Here is a 22,498-nt window from a genome sequence, read left to right as displayed (position 1 = left end):
TCATTTACTTTCTAAAAGTTTTTCCTTATATTTTAGGAAAATGCTAGGCTATTAAGTTGATTCTAAAAAAATTTTCAAAATAGTAAGTGTAGAGGTTTTATTGACTATATGAAAATGGATTCCCTTTGTATTTAAATAAAAACACCAATAAAATTATTTTATATTATACCATGACTGCTTCATTTTGTATCAAATTTTTGTATCTCTAACATTACTCTTTATTTTAATGTTAAGGAGTAATTTTTGGTGTTAAAATTACATCAGTTTTTAATGCAATTATAAAATGAGTTTGATGTTCCAGATTAAAAATACATTATATATACTTAGAAAAAAAACATTAACTCAACATAAAAAATACATTACATACTCAAATAACTCAGCTAAATACTTAGTTATATGTATTTTCTCTTATAAATTTAATTATTATTTTCAAAATTAAAAAACGTGTTTACAATAACCAATAATTTACCATCTTTATGCATAGCCCCAACTATAATAGTGTGGAAAAATAAAATGATGTTTAGCACTCAATTAAATAAATTCCTAGTACCTTAATAAGAAAATTTTATTTTTTATATCAAATTATAACCTTCGTAAATGAATAATTTCGTTAAAATAAATAATTTTTTGGTCTATAACATAATAAAAACATATCTTAAATAAATGATTAATTTTCTTAAGCGAATAAATTTTATGATTTCAAGTTTATTAACTTATCTAGATTTTTTTATTTTTTTGTCAGGTTAATTTATCCAGATTTAAGTTTTATATAAGGGTAAAGATGTCTGGGAGAAACATAGGAATGAAATGAATTCAAATTTAAAAAGGAAAGTGAAGATAGATACATTTGAAGAGATTGTATAGAGTGTGACAGAACAGCATAATGCTTTTGTGTTTCAGACAGACAAAGAGAGAGTAAAAACAAAGCTAAAGCTGCTTCAGTTTCAACTTCATTAATCTTTATATTCCTCTTTCATTTCACTTTCTTATTATATTTTTTTAGGGTTCTTGTTTTCTTCAGCTCTTGTTCATTCTCATTTTCAACTTACATTGTGTTAACTATCAACTCTATACATCATTATATGTATGTATAATTCATGGGTTTTTGTTTGATTTGAGATTGAGATCTGTTTGATGAATGCAATTGCTGTTTCAAGAAGATTTAAGTTGAATGCTAAATGAGGTGATTTCTTGGAGATTATATAAGCTGTTTTCTCGAAAGTTAGGATCTTTTTGGTGAATTCACATTGGCAGGTTGGGTTCTTGAACCTATTTGATCTGTTTGTGTAATGTGTTTGGTATAAAGTTCTTTTCCTTTTCGAGATTTTTTGGAAGATTGGTATTGTGTAAGGAAGTTGTTAGTGTATATTTAGGTGTAATTGGTGGTATTTGCACGTAGACATCTTGCGTCGACAATGTTGATGTATTAGTGACCAGCACTAAGGTAGATTATTGTGTATCATGGTCCCCTCAATTAAAGTTAGGGAGTTCAGTCATGGGCCTTGTTAAAGTTTGATATTTGCTTTTTCGGGGACAAAAAGTTAGCTTTTTGCATTTTAGGATAAACCTATCTTGGTTTGTTGCAAGATACAAGATTGAGCAACCCTTTGGAGATAATGTCGCAGAAACCTTATGTTATGCCATATTTGCAATCAGTCAAATCTCTGCCTGTCGATTTTAGGTTAGTGGGTTCACCAGAACTTCATTCTTGGGGGAAGGTTGAGGGTGTAAATATTGGAAAAACAGAAATGATCTCTGACCTTATTCCCGAGAATGGTGAGTTAGGCGGTTGCAATATTGGTGACAAGATTTCTCTGAACGATGATGAGTCACCTTATAGTAGTGTGAACATGTTACTTGAAGAAGAAGCTTCTGCCTGTGATCAAAGCTCGAATTCTGTAGCTGCTCATGTACGTTCATTGATACCATCCCGGAATGAATCAAAATGGAATGACACCACCTATTATGTCGGAAAGAAGGTAATTAGTAGCTTTGTGTAGGTTTCTACTGAAATACATGTAGAAACTCTTGCTCTCTTAACTTCTGAAATCCGAAATTAGTTGTAATTTGTTCCTATTATATTTTTTCTAAAATTTTAAGCAAGAATCATGGTTTACATATAAATGTAAATCACTCTCAATAGTGTACATGTAAACCTAGATATAATTATTATCAAGGGGTTAATATATATATGATCATTATTTCTTGGACTTTATATGTGGCACTTGTCTGATATAGACTGGACGAAGACATGTGCATCTGGTACAAGTTTTTTGTGTTTGAATTTTCCGGTTACATATTGTAATCGGGTTATTTTAGATCTGTGTCATGTGAAAGGGCTAATATAAAGCTAACCTCTAAAAAGTAATTTAGGAAAGTAGTGTTATTTCCAGCCTTAAGGTTTTCGCTGTAAGTTGTTGTGTTCTCCATCTAATTTTCTCTTTAAATAGTACCATTTTGTTTGTCATTGTTGCAATATAAACACTGATTATATTGTCAAAAAATAATTCATAAGAAATACAAGTATCTAACTAAAGGATGTTAGATCAGAAAGGATTAGAAAAAAAATGATCAAAATATTAATTAGTGGCGGCCATTTGTTATTCTTTCTAAGCTAATTCATTAGGAACTGTTTTTTCTTGGGGAAGTATTTCCTTTCCCGGTACTATTTTGCAAGTATTTCGGCGGTCAGTCTTCATTTTATCATGCTAAAAAGAGTATACTGTATACATCATTAACGTATACCTAAAATAATATGATATATATAGGATAAGGTTACTTGAATTGATTAGTGGCTCACTTAGGGATCATCAGTCATTAATTACGATCTTATGATCTGTTAAATTCATTCTTCCAGAAGCTTCAGTCATGGTTTCAACTTCCTGATGGGAAGTGGGAACTGGCAAGGATCCTGTCAAGTTCAGGGAGAGAATCAGTTATATCATTGTCAGATGAAAAAGTAAGCACAATTCTGACGCTCTTGGGAAATATACTTCTGCTGCACTCCAGTTAATTTCTGTTTTCAATCAAATAGGTCTTAAAGGTGAATTCTGATAGTCTGACTTCTGCAAATCCTGATATCCTTGATGGCGTAGATGATCTGTTGCAACTAAGTTATTTGAATGAACCGGCTGTTTTATATAATCTCCAATATCGATATGGTCGAGATATGATTTATGTAAGCTCTACTTTCATGCTCACTATATGTATTATGTATTCCTGAGATGTTGTAGTTTATTTAAAATCCTATGGATTTGCTGTGTTTCTAGACGAAAGCAGGTCCAGTGTTGGTTGCCGTTAATCCCTTTAAGAAGGTCCCTTTGTATGGAAATGATTACATTGAAGCATATAGGTCTAAATCCAATGATACCCCACATGTCTATGCCATTACGGATACTGCCATACGTGAAATGATACGAGGTATGTTTATTTTGAATGCAGCTTCATATATACATTTCACTATCTATAACTATTCTTAAAACTAAAAATTAAAATACCATTCTAATTATGTGTTATCCTCCAGATGAAGTCAATCAATCTATTGTTATAAGGTTAGTTGCACAATTCTTAATTGTTCAATATTTTAACATGTGGGGTCAGGTATGTATGTAATTGTCCAGTGACTTAAGGTTTCTGTTAAAAGGTTGTTTTTGTTTCTTTTAATTCTGTTGTGTTCAAATATCATTTTTTCAGCACTGTTTATGCAGAGTTTGACCATATATTTGTGTTCATAGGCATAATGTCTTTTCATTTAATTGCATGAAATATATAGTAGTCATAGAACTAAAATGAAATCACCAACATGCTTGATGACTTTTCAATCTAAAGAAATACCACATTATAGGGACAACATTCAAATCAAGAAATACTTAATTTGATATAGGGATGCGGCATTCGTGTAATAGGTTTCATATCTTCGGCGGCAATGGGGTATCAAAATTTAACTTGAAGCATGATTTACTACCGTGGATCTACTGCACTGTGTTTCTTTTTGTTCAATCACCTGTCACCTGTGGCAGCATGTCTAGCCAATTTTGTTGTTTCCTGTCTAGCCAATTTTGTTGTTTCCGATAGTTATATTTTAGTAGTCAGGATTCAGGAACAATGATATATGTGTAAGCTATTATCCTAAATTAATCAATCCAGCTTTCATCCGTGGAAAACACTCCACTAACTTTACTATTAATCCAAATTAAATCTACTCAGTATTTTTCATTCAAAAGAAGGGTTTGGGGAGGGTAAGATGTATGCAGATCTTCCTACCCCCGATAGTAGAGAGGCAATTTATCTGTGTAATAAATAGAAGATACTCTCCTAAAAGATACCATACAAAAAAGTAGGTTGGCAAAAAGTACTAAACCCACGAAATGCACATTGCCCTAAGAAATGATAGTTCCTTCACTCTAATTTCACCCAGCCCTAAACCCCTCTAAATGCCGTGGCTCCTAATCCTTACAGGAAATCCGCTGCCATAATCCTCTGACATCGCAGTAATTTTTTTCAATGAGGTGCATGTCACATAATTAAACCTTCAACTAAGTAGTAGAATGAGTACTGGAAATTTGACCTTAATTGGTAGGTTATTGCATATCACAAGGTTGACACCTCACTAGTACATGCAATGACATCAATTTGTTCGCTGGATGATTTTGTTTTTGAATTAAATCTCTGATCAGAAGCACCTATAGTTAAGATATATCCAATGAAGCTCATGATGTTACAAAAATGGACACTGGTTGACTAAATTTTGTTTCTCTGCATTCAGTGGAGAAAGTGGAGCAGGAAAAACTGAAACAGCAAAGATAGCGATGCAATATTTGGCTGCACTTGGAGGTGGTAGTGGAATAGAATACGAAATATTGAAAAGTAACCCAATTTTGGAGGCCTTTGGTAACGCGAAGACGTCTAGGAATGATAATTCAAGTCGTTTTGTAAGTAACATCTTACACAGGTAGCATAGTTTTTTTTGGATGTGATATTGGGTACTTGAAACTGAAATTGCCCACTGAATGTTAGAAGTGAATTTATGCCTTGCGGGTACTTATTTTAAAGTAAACTTGTCTCAGGGAAAACTGATTGAAATTCACTTCAGTGGAAGCGGTAAAATATCGGGTGCCAAGATTCAGACCTGTAAGCTTGCATATTCAGTGCTATCCTACAATGAATTTTCTGATCCTTCTACCTGTTATCCTAATCCGAGGCTGACCAATAATTTTATTTTGTCTTTTTCTCAATCAATGTCCTTATGACTGGTTACAGTTTTACTCGAGAAGGTATTTCTTATATCTCATGCATGGTATATTGGTCCATCAATTTTCCTTACTAAAATATATATACAAAACACATTTCATTTTTCCTTCTACCTGTTTATTAAACAGTCTAGGGTGGTTCAATGCACTGAAGGAGAAAGGTCATATCACTCATTTTATCAGCTCTGTGCCGGGGCCCCACCTGCTCTTAGAGGTATATCTTGCCTCAAGTTCAGTGTTTTGATCTTTCTGTTACCTATTAAAAGCTTATAGACTTTGCCAACTGAGGGCACTCGCCTCCTATTCAATGCTTATGAATAAAATTTTGTAGTAGAATACTGTATCCTGTGGTCCTCTTAACTTTACTTTTGAAAATGATTGTTCATCATCACTCTATTTTATCATCAATTAACCAAATGAAGTGATAAGAATGAGTATCCCTGTCCCTGAAATTTAGGTTAGTTCATATTTTACATTTAAGCTCAATATTTAATGTTCCAAAATAATATCCTCGGAAAGTTTATGTTCTAATAAGCTTATGCAATTCAGAAGCTAGACCAGTTGCTAGCTTTTATGTTTATATGCACGAGAGGCAGTCTTTAATATTTCACTGTTGGTGGAAGCCATTTGCAAGTGGTTGTGGGGACTTATGAACCAAAATAAGAGGGTGGTTATTCAAAAATTAATTACCCAGCTAAGGGAAGCCGTAGACATGCATAGTCTCTATAGCTTGTAATGATGTTCTGCTAAATGACTTTGATGTCTTTCTCTGTAAGATAGATACTAACTCATTGATTGAAGGAGCAGAGCTCATACATAAAATTCATCATAGTTGTCCTTAATTACAGTAAACCATAAGCATAATCATTTTTTGCATATCCTGAAATTGGTGTTAGTATCTACTACCGAATAAGTTTCATCTTTGCAAGTGTGATGGAAAATATTTTAATTGCAAAACTATGTTGCCATTATAACTGTCAAAATAGAGGTACCAAAAATTGTTTGTAAAGAGTTTTACCAGAGAAATGGATTACGTTGACCTCAATTTAGCCGTTTAATTCAGAATTTCAAATAGTTCAACGTGTTTTTGTATGTCCAAATGCAACTAATTTATTTATATAATTCTGCCTGTTGTTTTCTAATGCAGAAAAGTTGAATCTCAAGAGTGCAAACGAGTATAAATATTTGAACCAAAGTAACTGCTATTCGATTTACGGGGTGGATGATGCAGAAGAATTTCGTGTTGTAGTGGTACTGCAGAATTCATTCTTGTTTTATGATTTCTACATTTTGAAGAACTATAATATAGACTTTTTCTATGGCAACCGCGTGCAAGTGAAGTTGTGTGAGCTCCAGGAGCAGCTTTATAACTGATTATATTTAAGCGAATTCATCAAATTGCAGTATTATTGTGTGAAAGTTACAAAGATGTTTCAATTTTTCAGGAAGCTCTTGATGTTGTTCATGTCAGCAAAGAGGACCAAGAGAGAGTCTTTGCGATGCTTACTGCGGTGCTATGGCTAGGGAATGTGTCATTTACTGCTGTTGATAATGAAAACCATGTTGAACCCATATCTGATGAAGGTAACATTATTCTGGAAGAACTATTTGACATTATACATTTTGTTTTACAAATTTTGCTTCTTCGATTTCAAATCATATTTTGCTAGATATTTCTTTTGCCTATCCTATAATGAGCTGCTCACAGGATTTATATGACTTGGCTTTTCCATTATCAAATTAAATATACGCCATATTAGATCCTATTATTAAAAAATTATGTGGTTTTGTCAGCACAAACGATACCCTATTAGTTACATTAGAATAGCAGGTCAGTAACTTAGAGGCATAGACAGATTAGCATATTATATCTGAATTGCTAATTTAGAGATGCAAGTTCCCCAATATTAAGAGGAATTCTATTCATTCGGTAAAACAAGTCTATCCGGCAACTCTATATTGACATTAAAAGAATGAGGTCAAGGATATTAATCTCCTCAATTAAATGTCCTACAGAAAGATTATAATAAAATTTTAATGTCAAAAGGGCATTTAACTTCATAGTTCATACTGAGTCCATGTGTTTGAGCTGAGTGGTTCAACTGCACAAGTTATTCAACTAAAAAACGAGAGGCAATATTTTACGTTGTTTCCTACTCTAGTAAAACAATTTTTCTATCTGTATATTGAGGCCTATTAAATTCAATAATCATCATAGGTCAACGAATTCTACCACCTTGGAAGTTTTATGCTATAATACGTGATGGCGGGAGTCTACTATAATATCTAGAGAGTAATGTTGTAGAATTATATCCTATGACTTGTTTATATAGTGGACTAGGTAAAGCGTTTTAGCCCTTTGGTTTCTTAGGTGAACATAAATCTGCAAAGCAAATAACTCATAGTAACTAAGCAATATTAACACTGTTAAGTAGTTTTTACTTTGGCGAATTCCAGGAAGTCTAAATTAACAACCAGGAAAGTTATCCACGCTATTACTAGTTTTTCAGTTTTCACGGTTATTTGTATTGCAGGTAATACCAGTTACAGCAATCATGCCAAAAAGTAAGGTTAATGCATTAGTTCCTATGGTAATTATTATTTTTAATTCTGAGTCGGTTTTCAATGTCCAACACAAAAGATGGAGTAGTAACTGGAAATATAAAGGCCCGGGCTACCTGACAGTTTTAAAGCATATCCATCATTGTTCTGTTACACTTCAGCGACACAGTAATAGGTTTATCTAGTGTTTTGTCTGGGCTTAGTTATACTTTATACTTACTTTTGACGCTTCAGTTAACGTTATATTTGAACTTTTTTGGTATTATTCAAGGTTGAATATTGAATTTTAGGTCTCTTGGATGTTTATTACGGTTTACATGTTGAATTTATAGGTCTACTGAATGTTGCTAAACTGATGGAGTGTAATATTGTGGACCTAAAGCTAGCTTTATCGACTCGGCATATGAAAGTACGAAATGATAATATTGTTCAGAAATTGACTCTTTCTCAGGTAAGAATGGAAGAGTAACTGTATATAATTTGGTCTTGTAGGCAATGATTATTAAAGATCATCTCTGTTCATGTAGATATAAATCTAACAAGGTACTAATCTTTATGCTAAATTTTTTGCACATTTCAGGCCATTGATACACGAGATGCACTGGCAAAATCGGTGTATTCTTGTCTGTTTGACTGGCTAGTAGAACAAATAAACAAGTCACTCGCAGTAGGCAAGCATTGCACTGGAAGATCTATCAGCATCCTTGATATTTATGGCTTTGAATCATTTGAGGTATGCTCTTTTAATTTATTTTGTTATCTGTATATTTCTTTTCTTATTTTACGTTGAATATTCTAGGGTAAACTGTTTTCCTTTTTCCCCAGAGAAATAGTTTTGAACAGTTTTGCATTAATTACGCTAATGAGAGGCTGCAGCAACACTTCAATCGTCATTTATTTAAGTTGGAGCAGGAGGTGACTATCCTTTTCTCAGTATCTTATAAACATTTTATGTTTCAGATTATTAACCTCTCTTTTTTTACTAGTTAATCATTATTACCCTTGCAGCAACTGTAAAAACTCATTATATATTTCTGACAGTGAAGATCAAATTGATGCATCATATTTTATTTGCAATCAATTTATCATATATTAGCAGTGCTTAATATCTTTTGCTAGATTGCCACTTTATGTTATGGATGATACTGGTCTGCACGGTGATTAAATTCATCGGACCTTTACAATTGCATGAACCTGAATTGAAAGGAAAATATGAAATTATGTTTCAGGAGTATATTCAAGATGGTATTGACTGGGCCAATGTGGATTTTGAAGACAACCAAGATTGTCTAAATCTTTTCGAGAAGGTGCACGCTGATTAATTCTTCTTAATGTTACATATCCATCTCTTAGTTGTAAATATCTGCATGAGTAGGAAAATGACTACGAGATACTTCTGCAATTTTAATGTAACACAAGATGACTACTCTAGAACCCTGTTAAATGTTCCTGGTTTTCCAAACTTAATTAATACTGGGGCGATAGGCTCATAAGTTCTTGGATGACTCATTAAACTCTGTCAAAGATTGATGACAGCTTCTCTTACATTACAACGCGAGGATTTTTTATGTACGTTATAATGATTGAAGCACGTCTACTGCCTGCACTGTTAGTTATTACTATTTTCACCGCAAAATGATTTTGGTCCAACTCATCTCCGCTTTAGTAAGTGGGTAATTATTGCGAAGAAAACTGGCTATGTCTTCACCTGCTGCTTTCTACAGACTTTGTCTAACTGAATTCTACAATATTTTTTTTCTCTTTCCTGCAGAAACCATTGGGGTTATTGTCTCTATTAGATGAGGAGTCCACCTTTCCGAATGGTACAGATCTGTCATTTGCTAATAAGCTTAAGCAGCACCTGAATCCTAATTCTTGTTTCAAAGGAGAACGAGAAAATGCCTTTACTGTAGGCCACTATGCAGGCGAAGTATGTACATCAATACTGAGATTCCCTGCTCTCTTTTTTCTGACATATGTACTACAGCTTTTATCGTTTCCCACAATTCTTCCCAAGTATACTGAGTTCATTTTTTATAAAAAATATGTTTATTTAAAGGAATTGAAATTTGCACTGACACAATGCCTCCACTGTCGTATAGAAGTTGTATTAACTGAAGCTGCACCAAACAATAGTACCCACATAATTAAGTATTTTGCGTTTTATTTTTTTAATATATTGGTGTATCCTACAAACTGGAGATTAAAGTTGTACAACTGTAGTACTGTGGCCCATTCGTTGATCCTTATGTACCATTAGTCACATTTTATATTGTTTCCGGTCAAATTTCCTGGACTTCACTCGACTGGAAATCGGTGGATAAACCCATTATCCTTTTTTGTTCTTTCTCCTGATAGTTCATTGTTTCTGCTTGGTTATCTAGGTCATGTATGATACAACAGGGTTCCTAGAGAAAAATAGAGATCTACTGCACTTGGACTCTATCCAACTTCTGTCCTCTTGTTCATGCCATCTACCTAAGACATTTGCTTCCAATTTGTGCACTCAATATGAGAAGCCTGTAGTTGGTCCATTGTATAAATCAGGTGGAGCAGATTTCCAAAAGCTGAGTGTTGTGTCAAAATTTAAGGTACCTAAATTTTGAATGATGTAATGTTCCGAATATGATATGTGAGGTAGGAATTATTGATGATATTATGCTTTTGTCTTGATCTTACCTTTTTCAAAAATACTTAATAAGCATATCAATGTAATCCGGGTTATCGCATTGCAAGATGAATTATCAAGACTGACAATTCTCGGTTAGGTGGCATCATATGCAATTAATTATGGTCACCTGTAATTCAAGTCAAAGTTAAATAATTGTTTCTACCAGATGTTTTATATCCCAGTGTATTCCACTGGGCATGAAATGTTGTACCTTTTTTCTGAAATTTGTGTTTCATTTGTCTGCACCTGACTTTTAAATTCTTTTGGGTATTAGGGCCAACTCTTTCAACTTATGCAACGTTTGGAGAATACAACACCACATTTTATACGTTGTATCAAGCCTAACAACTTTCAGTCTCCTGGATTATATGAGCAAGGACTTGTTTTGCAACAATTAAGATGTTGTGGGGTCCTAGAAGTTGTTCGGATATCAAGATCTGGATTTCCCACTAGAATAACTCATCAGAAATTTGCCCGAAGGTAGAGGCATTCTAGTTCCATTCCCTGTATGCTTTTTGAACAATTACTCATGTTTTTATATGTTTTTTCTCGCTTCTAATCGTTTCTTTGGATCAGATACGGTTTCCTCCTACTAGACAGCATGGCATCACAAGATCCACTTGGTGTTTCGGTTTCTATTCTTCATCAATTTAGTATTCCGCCTGAGATGTACCAAGTTGGCTACACAAAATTGTTTTTTAGAACTGGACAGGTAAAATAAGTATTGTGGTACTTGAAACTTTTATTTATATATGGTTCAATATATGGTATTTTTGTCGGTGCTTTCGGCTGCTCAAAACCAAAAAAACACATATCTTGATCCATTCAGATTGGGGTGCTCGAGGACACAAGAAATCGTACTCTCCGTGGTATCTTACATGTTCAAAGCTGCTTTAAAGGTTATCAAGCTCGCCGTGAATTTAGGGAGATGAGGAGGGCGGTAACCAATCTGCAGTCATGTGTGTTTTTCAGATTTTATTTCATTCTTTTATAATTTCACAGGCACCACGCTCTATTGATGAGATATCTGTTATCTTTGAGGGCTAGGAAAATAATCTGAAAAATTATTATTACTGCAGTTGTTCGAGGTGAGAAAACTAGAAACAACTTTTCTAGCTTACTAAAACAACATCGAGCGGCGGTGATTATTCAAAAGAAGTTCAAAGGAAGGACTGGTAGGAAGGATTTTAAAGATATCATTTATGCATCCGTTTTGTTACAATCAGGTAAAATTTAGCATTAATTGTTACTAGTCCGTTGTGATTTTTTCCCTATTCTGTTTGCGAAAATTTTCTGTGTGGATCAGATAAAGACAGTACGCTTCTTAAAAATAGGCGTCAGAGACCAAATTCCCATTGTCAACCCTATATCACTAAGTTGCATAGGAATAATCACTGCGCATCTCTGTTCTCTGAATCACATTCCATGAGAATTCAGTAATGGTTCATGTGCTTCTTTACAAAGTTTTTACTTGATTTAATGAGACCAGAAGCTATACTATTCTGGACCCTAAATTACGCGGATTGTGAGCTGTGCTTAGTATTTAATGGTCAACATTCTTTTTAAACTGCAATGCGATGTCCATTATTAGATTGGCCTTTGATCATCATCACTTTTTATGAACAAAATTATACTTACTTTATCTTGGGTGTGTGGGGGTTCCTACATTATTTTATTGTCTTCTGCACCTGGTCACTATTTATTACAAAAATTTTCTTACTATCTGTTGGGGGGGGGGGGGGGAACGTATCAACGTCCTGTATGATTTTTCTTGTCAGTTTGTTTTTGTCCTATGTGATTTCATTGTGTTCTGCACCTCGTTAGAATAGTGAAGTACGTTTATATAGAGAGAAGTGCATGTTCCTGGACTTATGGTGTCAAACCACCCGCAATACTCAATTTTAAAAATATACCAGTTGCTATGTTAAATTTCATTTCTTGTTACAATATGTGTATTTCATCAAATTAATTTAATGTCATGTGGTATCAACTTCCTGTGTAATTGTTTCTTGTCAGTTTGCCCTATGTGATTTAAATGACGTGCGCATACCTGCACTTATGGTGTGAAACCAATAGCAATAATCAATTTTAAAATATATAGCAGTCGCTATGCTAGATTTCATTTTCTGTTACACTATTTTTATTTTTGTTAACTCAATTTGAAGTCACATAATATTATGGAATACATTATTTCAACGGTTTGTTTAGCATTACAAACTCTCCCCGATCTATTTCTCAAATTTCTTATAAACCCTGAATCATATATCAGAGCTCCCAAATCAGAGAGAAGAAACCCAATACAATCAATATGACCAATGCTAATGAAATTTTTGACAACTGTTATGATTCGATTGAATAAGTATTGAAAGAGTCTGTTGGTATGGTGAAAATCTTGGTAGGAGATCCAAGAGATGCCATATATTTGTGAAAATTGTATGATTTGTCATAATATTAGAGAAGCCATTTGAATGGGGAATTGAGTTCTGGTGGCTTAAGATTCATTTAAATGTTTCTATATAGATATAAGTATGTATTTTACACTATATAATAACTTCTAGTAAAAATTTATTTGTAGTTCATATTTTGATAATAATACAATAATACTAATGTAAATCTTTGATAATGAAAATTAATATCATTTTGTTAAGGAAAAAGAGACGATCTTGTTGCAATTTTATTGATTTGATTTAATTAAAAAAATGAATGAGATTTCAAGTTTCTTTACCAATGTTGGATATGGTTTGAAGAAGAAAATGATAGGCAAAAGACTGTTTTACCACCGACTTTTATGTACAAATGATGTTAAGGTGTTTCAACGTAATCTTGCAAAGTGTAACAAAAAATAAAGCTCAGGAAGTGATACTTTTTTAAGTGAAATATTGCAGTGTGCAAGTGGTCTGACACCTTAATTGTAGGTACACGAAGTGCACTTTACTCTTGTGTATTGGAGTATAAGTTAGTAAGAATGTATGCAACAGAAGCTACATCATCGTAAATTGAACTGTGATTGATTTGCGCTAATTACCCTGCAACCTAGTTTAAAGAAATTCTTTAGATTCTAACATATTCCTTGTGGACTTTAGATCTCATTATATTTCATCACACCTGAATTAGGAGTTAAATTTAATAAATAGCAGCCTTCTTGGATTCTATTAATAAACTTTTATTGTCATTATATACCACTGGTACGTGCATGATCTTCAGTATGAACTACTGTTGATGTGAGCTAGTTTGCTCTCAACTTTTGTAGAAAGAAACTCTTCTGATTCTGACAGCTCCTCTGGACTTTCCCAAAGTTTAGGTTTCTAAGAATGTCAATTAGTAATTATGAGATAAGCGGATGAGGATATTATGTGCCTGTTTGGCTGCATTTCATTTTATCATAAATGGGCCTTTATTTTAAGTTTGTGCAGACACTTAAGCAAATGACCATATATACCCATATATGACAAAAATTAGAAAGTTGGTCCCGCCCTACATTCATGTTTTCAGTACGTTCCACAACTCTTTCATTTCTACTACTATATCTCTTTCCTCTACAAACATAGCAGCTCTAAGCTATTTTCCTTCTCTTTCGAAATTTATAACCTATATAACTTATAAGTTATGTTGTTCATAGCACTTATATGACACTTCTCAATTTTAAGTCATAAGTTAAATTTTTTAACAAACCCCAAACGAGCCCTATGTCTTTCATCCATTAATTGCTGTTGTTTGCGAGATAAATGAAGCTTTTTTATTTCTCAGGAATTCGTGGCTGGTTGGTCAGAAGATGTTCAGGGAACATAGGATTACTACAATTGGATGCTAAAAAGGTACTCTCTAATTTAACTCTGCTGATGACTCTAGCCATCATGGGCAGACCACTCTTAGAATAAAAAGTAAAATGGCACAATATATGGTAAACAATTAAACTTGCTGTCTATTAGTAAAACATTTTAGCTTATCTTTGATGCTTTCTCCATGTTTTTTATTTTCTTTGCACTTACAATGACAATTTTGATTTTCTGAACAGAGCCAGGAGTCCGATGAGGTGCTGGTGAAGTCGTCATTCCTTGCAGAGCTACAACGACGAATACTTAAAGCCGAGTCTGCTTTAAGAGTAAAGGAAGAAGAAAATGACATTCTCCACCAACGATTGCAACAGTACGAAAACCGCTGGTCTGAATATGAAGGAAAAATGAAGTCAATGGAAGAAGTTTGGCAGAAACAAATGAGATCATTACAGTCTAGTCTCTCCATTGCAAAGAAGAGTCTGGCCCTTGATGAATCGGCAAGAAATTCGGACGCATCGGTCAATGATGACAGAGACTCCAGCTGGGATACTGGGAGTAATTTCAGGAGTCGAGATAGCAATGGAGTGAGGCCAATGAGTACCGGTCTTAGTGTCATAAGTAAATTAGCTGAGGAGTTTGATCAGAGGAGCCAAGTTTTCAGTGATGATGCAAAATTTTTAGTTGAGGTAAAATCAGGTCAGGTTGATGCAAGTAGTCTGGACCCTGATCGAGAACTTAGGAGGTTAAAACAAATTTTTGAAGGTTGGAAAAAGGACTACGGGGAAAGATTAAGAGAAACAAAGCTAATTTTAAACAAGCTAGGAAATGACGAAGGTTCTGGTGACAAGATGAAGAAGAAATGGTGGGGAAGGTTGAACAGCTCAAAGATTACTTAACTTATATATCCACATATACAAATCGCGGCAAGTGCCCACGGGTATATTCTCGTAAATTTGCAGGACTCTTGCGAAGTAGCAATATTACGCTAGCTAGTAACCGAAATGTAGCATGTAAAGTGTATTTCTTTTCCATATAGATAGATGGCTGAGATCTGTTGTCAAATTTGGAGATGTTCAAGGCAGTTTGTATTAGCAGATGGTTGAAACCCCTGAACCATTTATTAATGATCATATGTTGGCAAAAAAATGTTCAATATCATTTGTATATATGTGTTTTTGCTGTGTACTGCTGTTGTCATCATCAGAGTAATAAAGGATGTGAAACCTGGAAATAAATTTTATGGGCATGTAATACTATTGATACTATTCAAGTTATGCAACTCCATGCTTTTACAAAGTCACAAGTAAGGGTGTCAGATATAAGATAGCTCATAAAAGGACATGTTTTTCCATTTGTTGCCTCAGCTGTTTAAAACCATTTTAGGTGCTTGTGAATAAGGTAGCACCAGGGCATGAACATTGAATCATAAAGAACAATTCTAACTCTCACCTTTTTACCTCAAGTGATCAACATTCAAAAGCAGCTCATATTTTTAATTGCATATGACAGACATACCACAGGAGATCTAAAGGAACGCAGCATACCACGGAAGACATTAACAAATGTAACCACGGAAGACATTAACAAATGTATAATATGCAAAAAATATCGATAATCTTTTGTGGTGTTCAATGTTCACCCTAGAAATGTTTTATTTTTCTTCTCTGCTGCTTCTCGCGCCAACCAAATACAATTACCAATAACCATCACAAATATTTTTAGAAACCAGTGACAAACTAGAATGTAGTCCTACCCTAAATGCTGCCTGTCACATTACCAGCAGCTCGCTGTTCAACATGCAGTTTAGCCGCCTAGGGCTTACTAAAATTTGATGCAACTGAAGATAACAGACGATAAACACTCATCTGTATAAAAAAAATAAGCATCATATCGTCCTGCTTAAGTTGAGAGGAATCCAATTACTACAAATTGAGCACTGAGCTATATTGTCCATCTTCTGTACATTTTTTTCTCAAGAAAAATTCAGTCACCTGTGAGCTGAAGTTTGTGGCATCGAATATGCCATGGAACCCATGTTCACTGGGGCCCCAGGAACAACTTGTCCTGATGGAGCTCTCATACCAAATGTCATATGTGCTGGCTGGGGAAGATTTACTGGCGTCCCTGAGACGATAGATCCTCCTACTGGCTGCCCCATAGTTGTTCCACCATATATGCCAACTCCAGAGGGAACTAATGGAGAGTGAGGAGTTTGTTTGCTCGGCTTTCCAGATGAACCTCCTGCAGAAGAACCATTTGTTTGACCAGTGATCGGTGCTAGGGGAACTGACATTTCACCATTATTGACATTAGTAATATCATGAATGCTTGATCGTCTCCTATCTTTGTTAATGGAGCTTAAACGAATAAAGTACTTCTGTGCATGGCTTGCAACTTGCGTAGGCGTTCTTGTTACAACGAAGTTTCGGGATATACTTCTCCAGTCACCTTTACCATATTTCTCCAAACCCAGAAGAAATAACCTGCTTGGCATAAAGCAGGAAAAAAAATAGAATTGAAGTTAGTGGTTCACTTTTCATAAGGTGTAAAACGTGGCTTATGTATGCTAACAAATTCTTCTGCACTATGACAGCACTGGAGGACAGAACATTCTTAAAGACTGCCAGAAAATTTCTTGTAAATGTAATTATAATGGTGAAGATTGAGCTTGGATGGATGTACAGTTACACTACTATCTAGATTTGATAACATGTAAAGTAGTTCAGAGAGAAGCAGGAGCTTCTAGTAGTAAGGAAATGGGCACTTGTATCAGCTGGGGGTAAAACTGAAATATTCCATCCATACATACCCTTCTTTAATTCATGAAGAATGACAAGAATGGATGGCTATTTACCATCTCCAACATAATAGAACTTGAATATCAACTAGCGTTTGTAAAGCACCGCTAGCCTTCTCAAAATATTTAATTTTATAAGATGTTATTCCATTAGGCTTACATTTTGTCAGTTGAAACCAATGGTAACCTAAGTAACACAAGCACGCAACATTTGGTCAACTAATATTTAATTTTATAAGATGTTATTCCATTAGGCTTACATTTTGTCAGTTGAAACCAATGGTAACCTAAGTAACACAAGCACGCAACATTTGGTCAACTGAAAGAGAGCTTACAGCCCGGCGAAAACAATTTATGCATGTCTTTAATATATATACATCAATGCTTCAGACATATTAGAATATTTTAACTTTCCCTCGGAAGCACCTCTTGTTTTTAATGGGCCAAGTACCCAACACATAAGACGCAAACGACTTCATATACAAAATTTGATATTTAAATGTAATTGCAAGCATACTGCGCTTCTTATAGACTGATAATCTATTGAAAGACAATAAAGACCTGGCGTTCGCCGTACATTTTATAGGTTCGTATCTATGTTTAAAGTTGAAGGAAGGAGCGGCTAACTTTTCAAAGCTTAGTAATATGCTCAAGTAACCAATTCTCCAACTGGATCATATACTATTCAAAAATATCAGGCAACTGTATTGGTAGGTCTGATGGAAAAAGAACCTTAAAATGAAGTGTCACAATTCAAATTTCGGTCTATCAATTTCTGAAGACAATACCTTAAACTACAAACTGATTTATAAAAATCATTATCGCAAGGATTTTTAATATATCTTGTTAATATCTATATTAGTTATGTATTCTAAGAATTTCAGATCTTGGGAACCCTGACTTGGATGGATCCTAGCCAGATCATATGTAAGGCCCCCAGCCCCGGTGGTCTGGCGGAAATCCTTGAGAACCCTGAAAGCTCTTCCAACCAGTTCCCCTCCTCCCCGGTACCATCTCAGCAAGTCCCTCCTTTTACGGACCATAAAGCTTGTCCTTGTGGACGGAGGACTTAATTTAGCTACACGATGAGCTACCTGGATGAACGAAAAGGTAGTTTCCTACTTTCCGGAGGGGGGAGTATTTAAGCTAGTCCTGAAAGGCCTCAAGACAACTAATCCCAGGTGTGGGAGTCATCTAGTGCCTAGGCTAAAAAAGGAACCTAATGTCTCGGTCATTTATAAATTTTATAATAGATATTCATTTAATTTATACTGAGATTTATTTTATTTTTTCTAACAAATCTATTATATTAAATTTCGTTTTTACGGGATACTGAATCTTAGACACTTCACTTAAAAATAATATTTAGGATTTAATAAAATGAAAATAATACCCCTGAAGCAAGTTATCCAAAAAAAGGACATATTGGCCAGACTCAAAAGCATTGTTTATGATGTAATTTCTATTTCCCAGTCCATAGTTTAGTTCCCCCAGTAAGACATTAGTAAACAGAACACTTTTAGTGCAATACACATAATCAAATATAATGTGCATCAAAATAGGATGAAATGTGGTAAGATAGTAGTGAAACAGAACCCTATTTGTGTGGTGCAAGTAATCAGATACGGTGTGCATTAATATAGGATGCAATGTGATACTACAATTCTAAGTTTCTAACAAGAAGCCACACTTAAATATACATGTACATAGAACAGAAAGAAATAATATTCTTCTAAATTTTAAAGACTAGCAACCCCGTGATTTAAATGCAAGAATAGTTGTATATGACTACAGAAGCATGATGAAAAGTAAGATCACCCAAACTATATATTTTAGTAGCATCAATCTGAGTAGCATCACCAGAAAGTACACAAGCAAGTGCAATAGATATAACATGTAGCAAACTATATACATACTCAATATTCTAGGCTGTTTCCTCATATTAAAAAGTAAACTCCAATAGTAAGAAATGACAGCTTTTAGAAGTTACTCCTTAAAACAAAGTTATGGAACAGCTCTCACTCTCCAAGATTAGAAAACAAACTTTGTGCATCAAAGCGAATTTCTGACAACATTAGTCAATAGATGAGCCACTAATTTGGAACACATTAAGCATAATTAGTTGAAGTACTGATAAATATGAAAAATTTTGGTCCTTTAATAGCTTAAACTAGCCTGCACAGAAGCTCACACATTTTCTTTGGCACAACAAACCGATGCATTAAACTCTATGTTAGGTAGACCAGGACAATTAGACCCACATTTCTGAAAATAGGGCAGTAACTACTATTGAATTACAGTAAAGAATTTTAGAATTGAATAATGATAATGTACCTGTGCTCCTCCTCTGTCCAGGCAATCCCTTTGCGGCGCTCCTGTTCGGATTTTGAAGCTTTACCATTATGATTTGAGTCACTGTTTATGTGCCCCAAGTTTCCACCTTTCTTACCGGTTCCTTCATTGCCAGATTGCCCCATTGAGCCATTTGAAGTGGAATTGTAGCGAGGAAGTGGCACACAGCCAGCCTCAATCTGATAAACATCATCAACTAGGAGCTCATAGTGGTGTCTCACCTCTTCTATTGTTTTCCCAGGAACATCGGCTGCAATTTTCTGCCATCGATCTAATAAATCTTCAGAATAAATTGCCAAAGCTTTCTCAAACTTCATATCCTGCTCCCTGCTCCATGTGGAGCTATCACCAGATTCATCACTACTCATCTATCTGCACTAAATTTATATGTCTCACCCCGAAATAGATAGAAAAGTAAAAGAGATACACGGATGTACTGTATATACTATTTCCTTTTCCTAGTATCCAATCTCAACTATGGAATTTTGACTAACAATAAATAAAAATGGGATCTGAATTCATAAAGAAGTATGAGGGACAACTTGAAGTAATGTAATATAATGGGAAGTCGACTTGTCAGAACACAGAGGTAAACAAACGGACCCAATAATTGCCAACTGGTTCAGACTGCGAGGCCACCTCTAATTAATATCACATAGAGCCACAGGAAAATGAAGAGCTGATAAACTCAACTGCAATTTCTTGTAAAAAAACCCAGAACATTTGTAAAATGTTGAGTTATTGATGAAGAGATGCAGTTCATTGGGAGCACGAGCAAAATCTGGAAGACATAAAATATTAAGCTGATTAATGGCAGTTTAGGACAAGGACATAATATACATACACATCCAAATAAGAGGAAGGTAGAGAGAACATGTAATATTAATGGTGATGGTAAATTCAATACAATGGTAACTAGGGTTTTGGGTTGTGAGATTTTAAAGATACCAAAATGCAACCAAACAAAGAAGTAAACATAGAGCTGTAAAACAATTTTTTTAAAGGTATTCATTCTTCTACTGGTCCCAACAAAACAATAATAACCAAAAGACCTACTAGTTGATAACAACAGTTCTCACAGCAAAGGCCCATTATATAACACCTACAATTCTACATTTCAAAATTTTCCCTTTTACAGATTATAATATCAATACTGTAGCTTATTTTGTATTCTCAGATCAATACATACAGTAAAAGTACCAATCTCAATCAGTCAATAAGGTAAGCAACAGCCAACAAGGTAGTGACCTGACCTAAAACTTGAAACTTTTGAACGCTTTGATAAATCTAGGAGTCGGAGAGGGGAAGGTATTAAATTTAGAACCATCATTTCCGATTTTATTTATTTCTGTCGAGGGCCCTTCACACTTTACTCTACCATACCATAACTCGCTGTGCGAGCTACATACATCAGGTATCTTTGGTTTGATTCGGTATCCATCAACATTTTTTATACAAAATTTTTACGAGTAAACCCAATGCGTGGACCTCAACTAAACCCGACACCAGGTAAATGAGTGCTTGCAGTCCGAACCATTTACCATTCCCCCTAGAATATTTTTTGTAGGCCATGGAATTTAACCATACACTTCACAGTTGACATCCACTAGCCCAACTCCTTAAGGGTTCATCATGCATCAACTTGAACGCACCTTTTTAAGTGAATAATTGTAAGATAGAACTTATTAATTTAATTCATAACAACATTAAGTAGCAATTATTACAAACTTCAATAACCATACAAAAGAGTAAACACCATAACAATGAAAAATTACCTAGTACAAATGTAACAACTACCAAGATTCTGACAGTTTACCCACTTGTCAGAACATAATTAAAGCTTCAATTCCCTTAAGAAATGACTAAAATTGCATCAGCAGATAAGTAAAGAACACACCTTTGTTCTGGCACTAACCTTCTTGAATCCTTATTTTCCTTATACCATCTGTAGAACTCCATTAGAAAGCACAAAAATTAGCTTAAAATGAAAAGCTACATAACTTTTAACATTTTTGAAAGTTCATATAAATTACCAAAAAAAATCAGAAAATGATTACCACTATGATTATGATTAGCTAAACCCAATATTATTTAATTATATAAACCAAACCCTAATATAATAAAATGACAAGTGGAATGACCAAAATAGCTTACAAAAGAGGTAAAATTACAAGATTGGACAAAACCAATAAGGTGTGTGTGAGAGAGAGAGAGTGGGAGAGAGATAGAGAGCGAGAGAGAGAGAGGAGGGGGAGGGAGGGAGAGAGAGAGATGGGTTGGGCTGGGACCCAAGAACAGAGCAAGTAGGCCAAGAACAGTTGCAATGAGTAAAGGTTAGGACACAACCAAAGGCAAAAGTATGATTGCAAAAGACAGGCCCACCTTCAAGTTGCTAATGAAATCTGGAATCTGCTGCTAAAACCCCATTAATATCCTGACACTACACACATCATTAGTAGGACATTGAGTGTACATATAATTATACATACAAAAAAGAGATTTCGACCCAATTTAGTGGGGATGAATGACAAAAACATGTCAGGATTATGATATTGAGATAACAAGGTCAGAAGTTGCAGGACTTGGAAAATTCTTGGCCAAAACTTTTTATAATATTAAAATAAAGGGGTGCTAAAAACAAAGTTTTATACTACTACTATTATTTGTTGTTTTGGCTCAATCACTGATCAGTCAAATGAATAATGCAATTTTGTAGATTCTTTTCCATTTGATATGTTTGGATTTTAAGAATTGTACTCATCCGTCCCTCCCAATTGTTATCGTTTCTGGAAGAGTGTTCGACACACATTTTAAGATGAAGAAAAATTATAGTTCTATAACTTTTTTTAAAATTTTTATTTTTCTGAATAAAAATTTAAACATTCTATTTTTATTCAGAAAAAAAAAATTAAAAAAGTTATAGAACTATATTTTTTATTCATCTTAAGATACGTATCGGACACTCTCCCAGAAACGATAACAATTGGGAGGGACGTGTTGACGGAGGAATTTGGTAACAACAAAATTTGAGGTTCGTAGCCGGAAACAAGATCTGTGACAGTGGTTCTTTGTCGGAAACGTGAACAGTAAT

At 34.4% G+C, this 22,498-nt stretch overlaps 2 protein-coding genes across 4 annotated transcripts; one reads left to right on the top strand and one right to left on the bottom strand.

Annotated features, from left to right (window-relative positions):
• Positions 1-844: 844 nt before the first annotated feature.
• Positions 845-15,422, top strand: LOC141677256 (myosin-1-like). The gene is made up of 23 exons (XM_074483101.1): positions 845-1,979; positions 2,858-2,959; positions 3,035-3,178; positions 3,270-3,420; positions 3,524-3,551; positions 4,766-4,931; positions 5,067-5,130; positions 5,260-5,273; positions 5,379-5,463; positions 6,397-6,500; positions 6,695-6,833; positions 8,144-8,262; positions 8,392-8,544; positions 8,637-8,726; positions 9,041-9,118; positions 9,583-9,741; positions 10,196-10,402; positions 10,757-10,962; positions 11,059-11,194; positions 11,312-11,441; positions 11,562-11,708; positions 14,230-14,297; positions 14,498-15,422. Exons 1-23 carry the CDS (start codon positions 1,617-1,619, stop codon positions 15,152-15,154), a joined length of 3,510 nt encoding a protein of 1,169 aa, XP_074339202.1. The 5' UTR covers positions 845-1,616; the 3' UTR covers positions 15,155-15,422.
• A 362-nt stretch (positions 15,423-15,784) lies between these two features.
• On the bottom strand, positions 15,785-21,985 carry LOC141677877 (transcription factor SRM1-like). 3 transcript variants are annotated; one of them, XM_074483989.1, is made up of 4 exons: positions 21,790-21,985; positions 21,305-21,352; positions 19,390-20,188; positions 15,785-16,741 (listed from the first exon to the last, which is right to left on the bottom strand). In XM_074483989.1, exons 3-4 carry the CDS (start codon positions 19,773-19,775, stop codon positions 16,246-16,248), a joined length of 882 nt encoding a protein of 293 aa, XP_074340090.1. In that variant the 5' UTR covers positions 19,776-20,188; positions 21,305-21,352; positions 21,790-21,985; the 3' UTR covers positions 15,785-16,245. The 3 variants fall into 3 exon arrangements, with proteins under 3 accessions (XP_074340090.1, XP_074340091.1, XP_074340092.1); XM_074483990.1 differs by lacking the exon at positions 21,790-21,985 and adding an exon at positions 21,465-21,524; XM_074483991.1 differs by lacking the exon at positions 21,790-21,985 and having other exon boundaries at positions 19,390-19,779; positions 20,011-20,188; positions 21,305-21,454.
• Between the last annotated feature and the right edge of the window lie 513 nt (positions 21,986-22,498).

The sequence above is a fragment of the Apium graveolens genome, chromosome 8, assembly GCF_009905375.1.
Source record: "Apium graveolens cultivar Ventura chromosome 8, ASM990537v1, whole genome shotgun sequence".
Classification (NCBI taxonomy): Eukaryota; Viridiplantae; Streptophyta; class Magnoliopsida; order Apiales; family Apiaceae; genus Apium; species Apium graveolens.
Note: the sequence above shows the minus strand (reverse complement) of the source record. Positions and strands in the feature narration are given on the sequence as shown.

What these genes read in the sequence shown, in the direction of transcription:
- LOC141677256 (XM_074483101.1), top strand. Translation starts at nt 1,617, where the DNA reads ATGTCGCAGAAACCTTATGTTATGCCATATTTGCAATCAGTCAAATCT. An exon ending in AATCAATCTATTGTTATAAG is followed by an intron (nt 3,552 to 4,765) that starts GTTAGTTGCACA and finishes CTCTGCATTCAG; the next exon opens with TGGAGAAAGTGGAGCAGGAA. An exon ending in ATGGCTTTGAATCATTTGAG is followed by an intron (nt 8,545 to 8,636) that starts GTATGCTCTTTT and finishes CTTTTTCCCCAG; the next exon opens with AGAAATAGTTTTGAACAGTT.
- LOC141677877 (XM_074483989.1), bottom strand. Translation starts at nt 19,775, where the DNA reads ATGAGTAGTGATGAATCTGGTGATAGCTCCACATGGAGCAGGGAGCAG. An exon ending in TGGACAGAGGAGGAGCACAG is followed by an intron (nt 16,742 to 19,389) that starts GTACATTATCAT and finishes TATGCCAAGCAG; the next exon opens with GTTATTTCTTCTGGGTTTGG.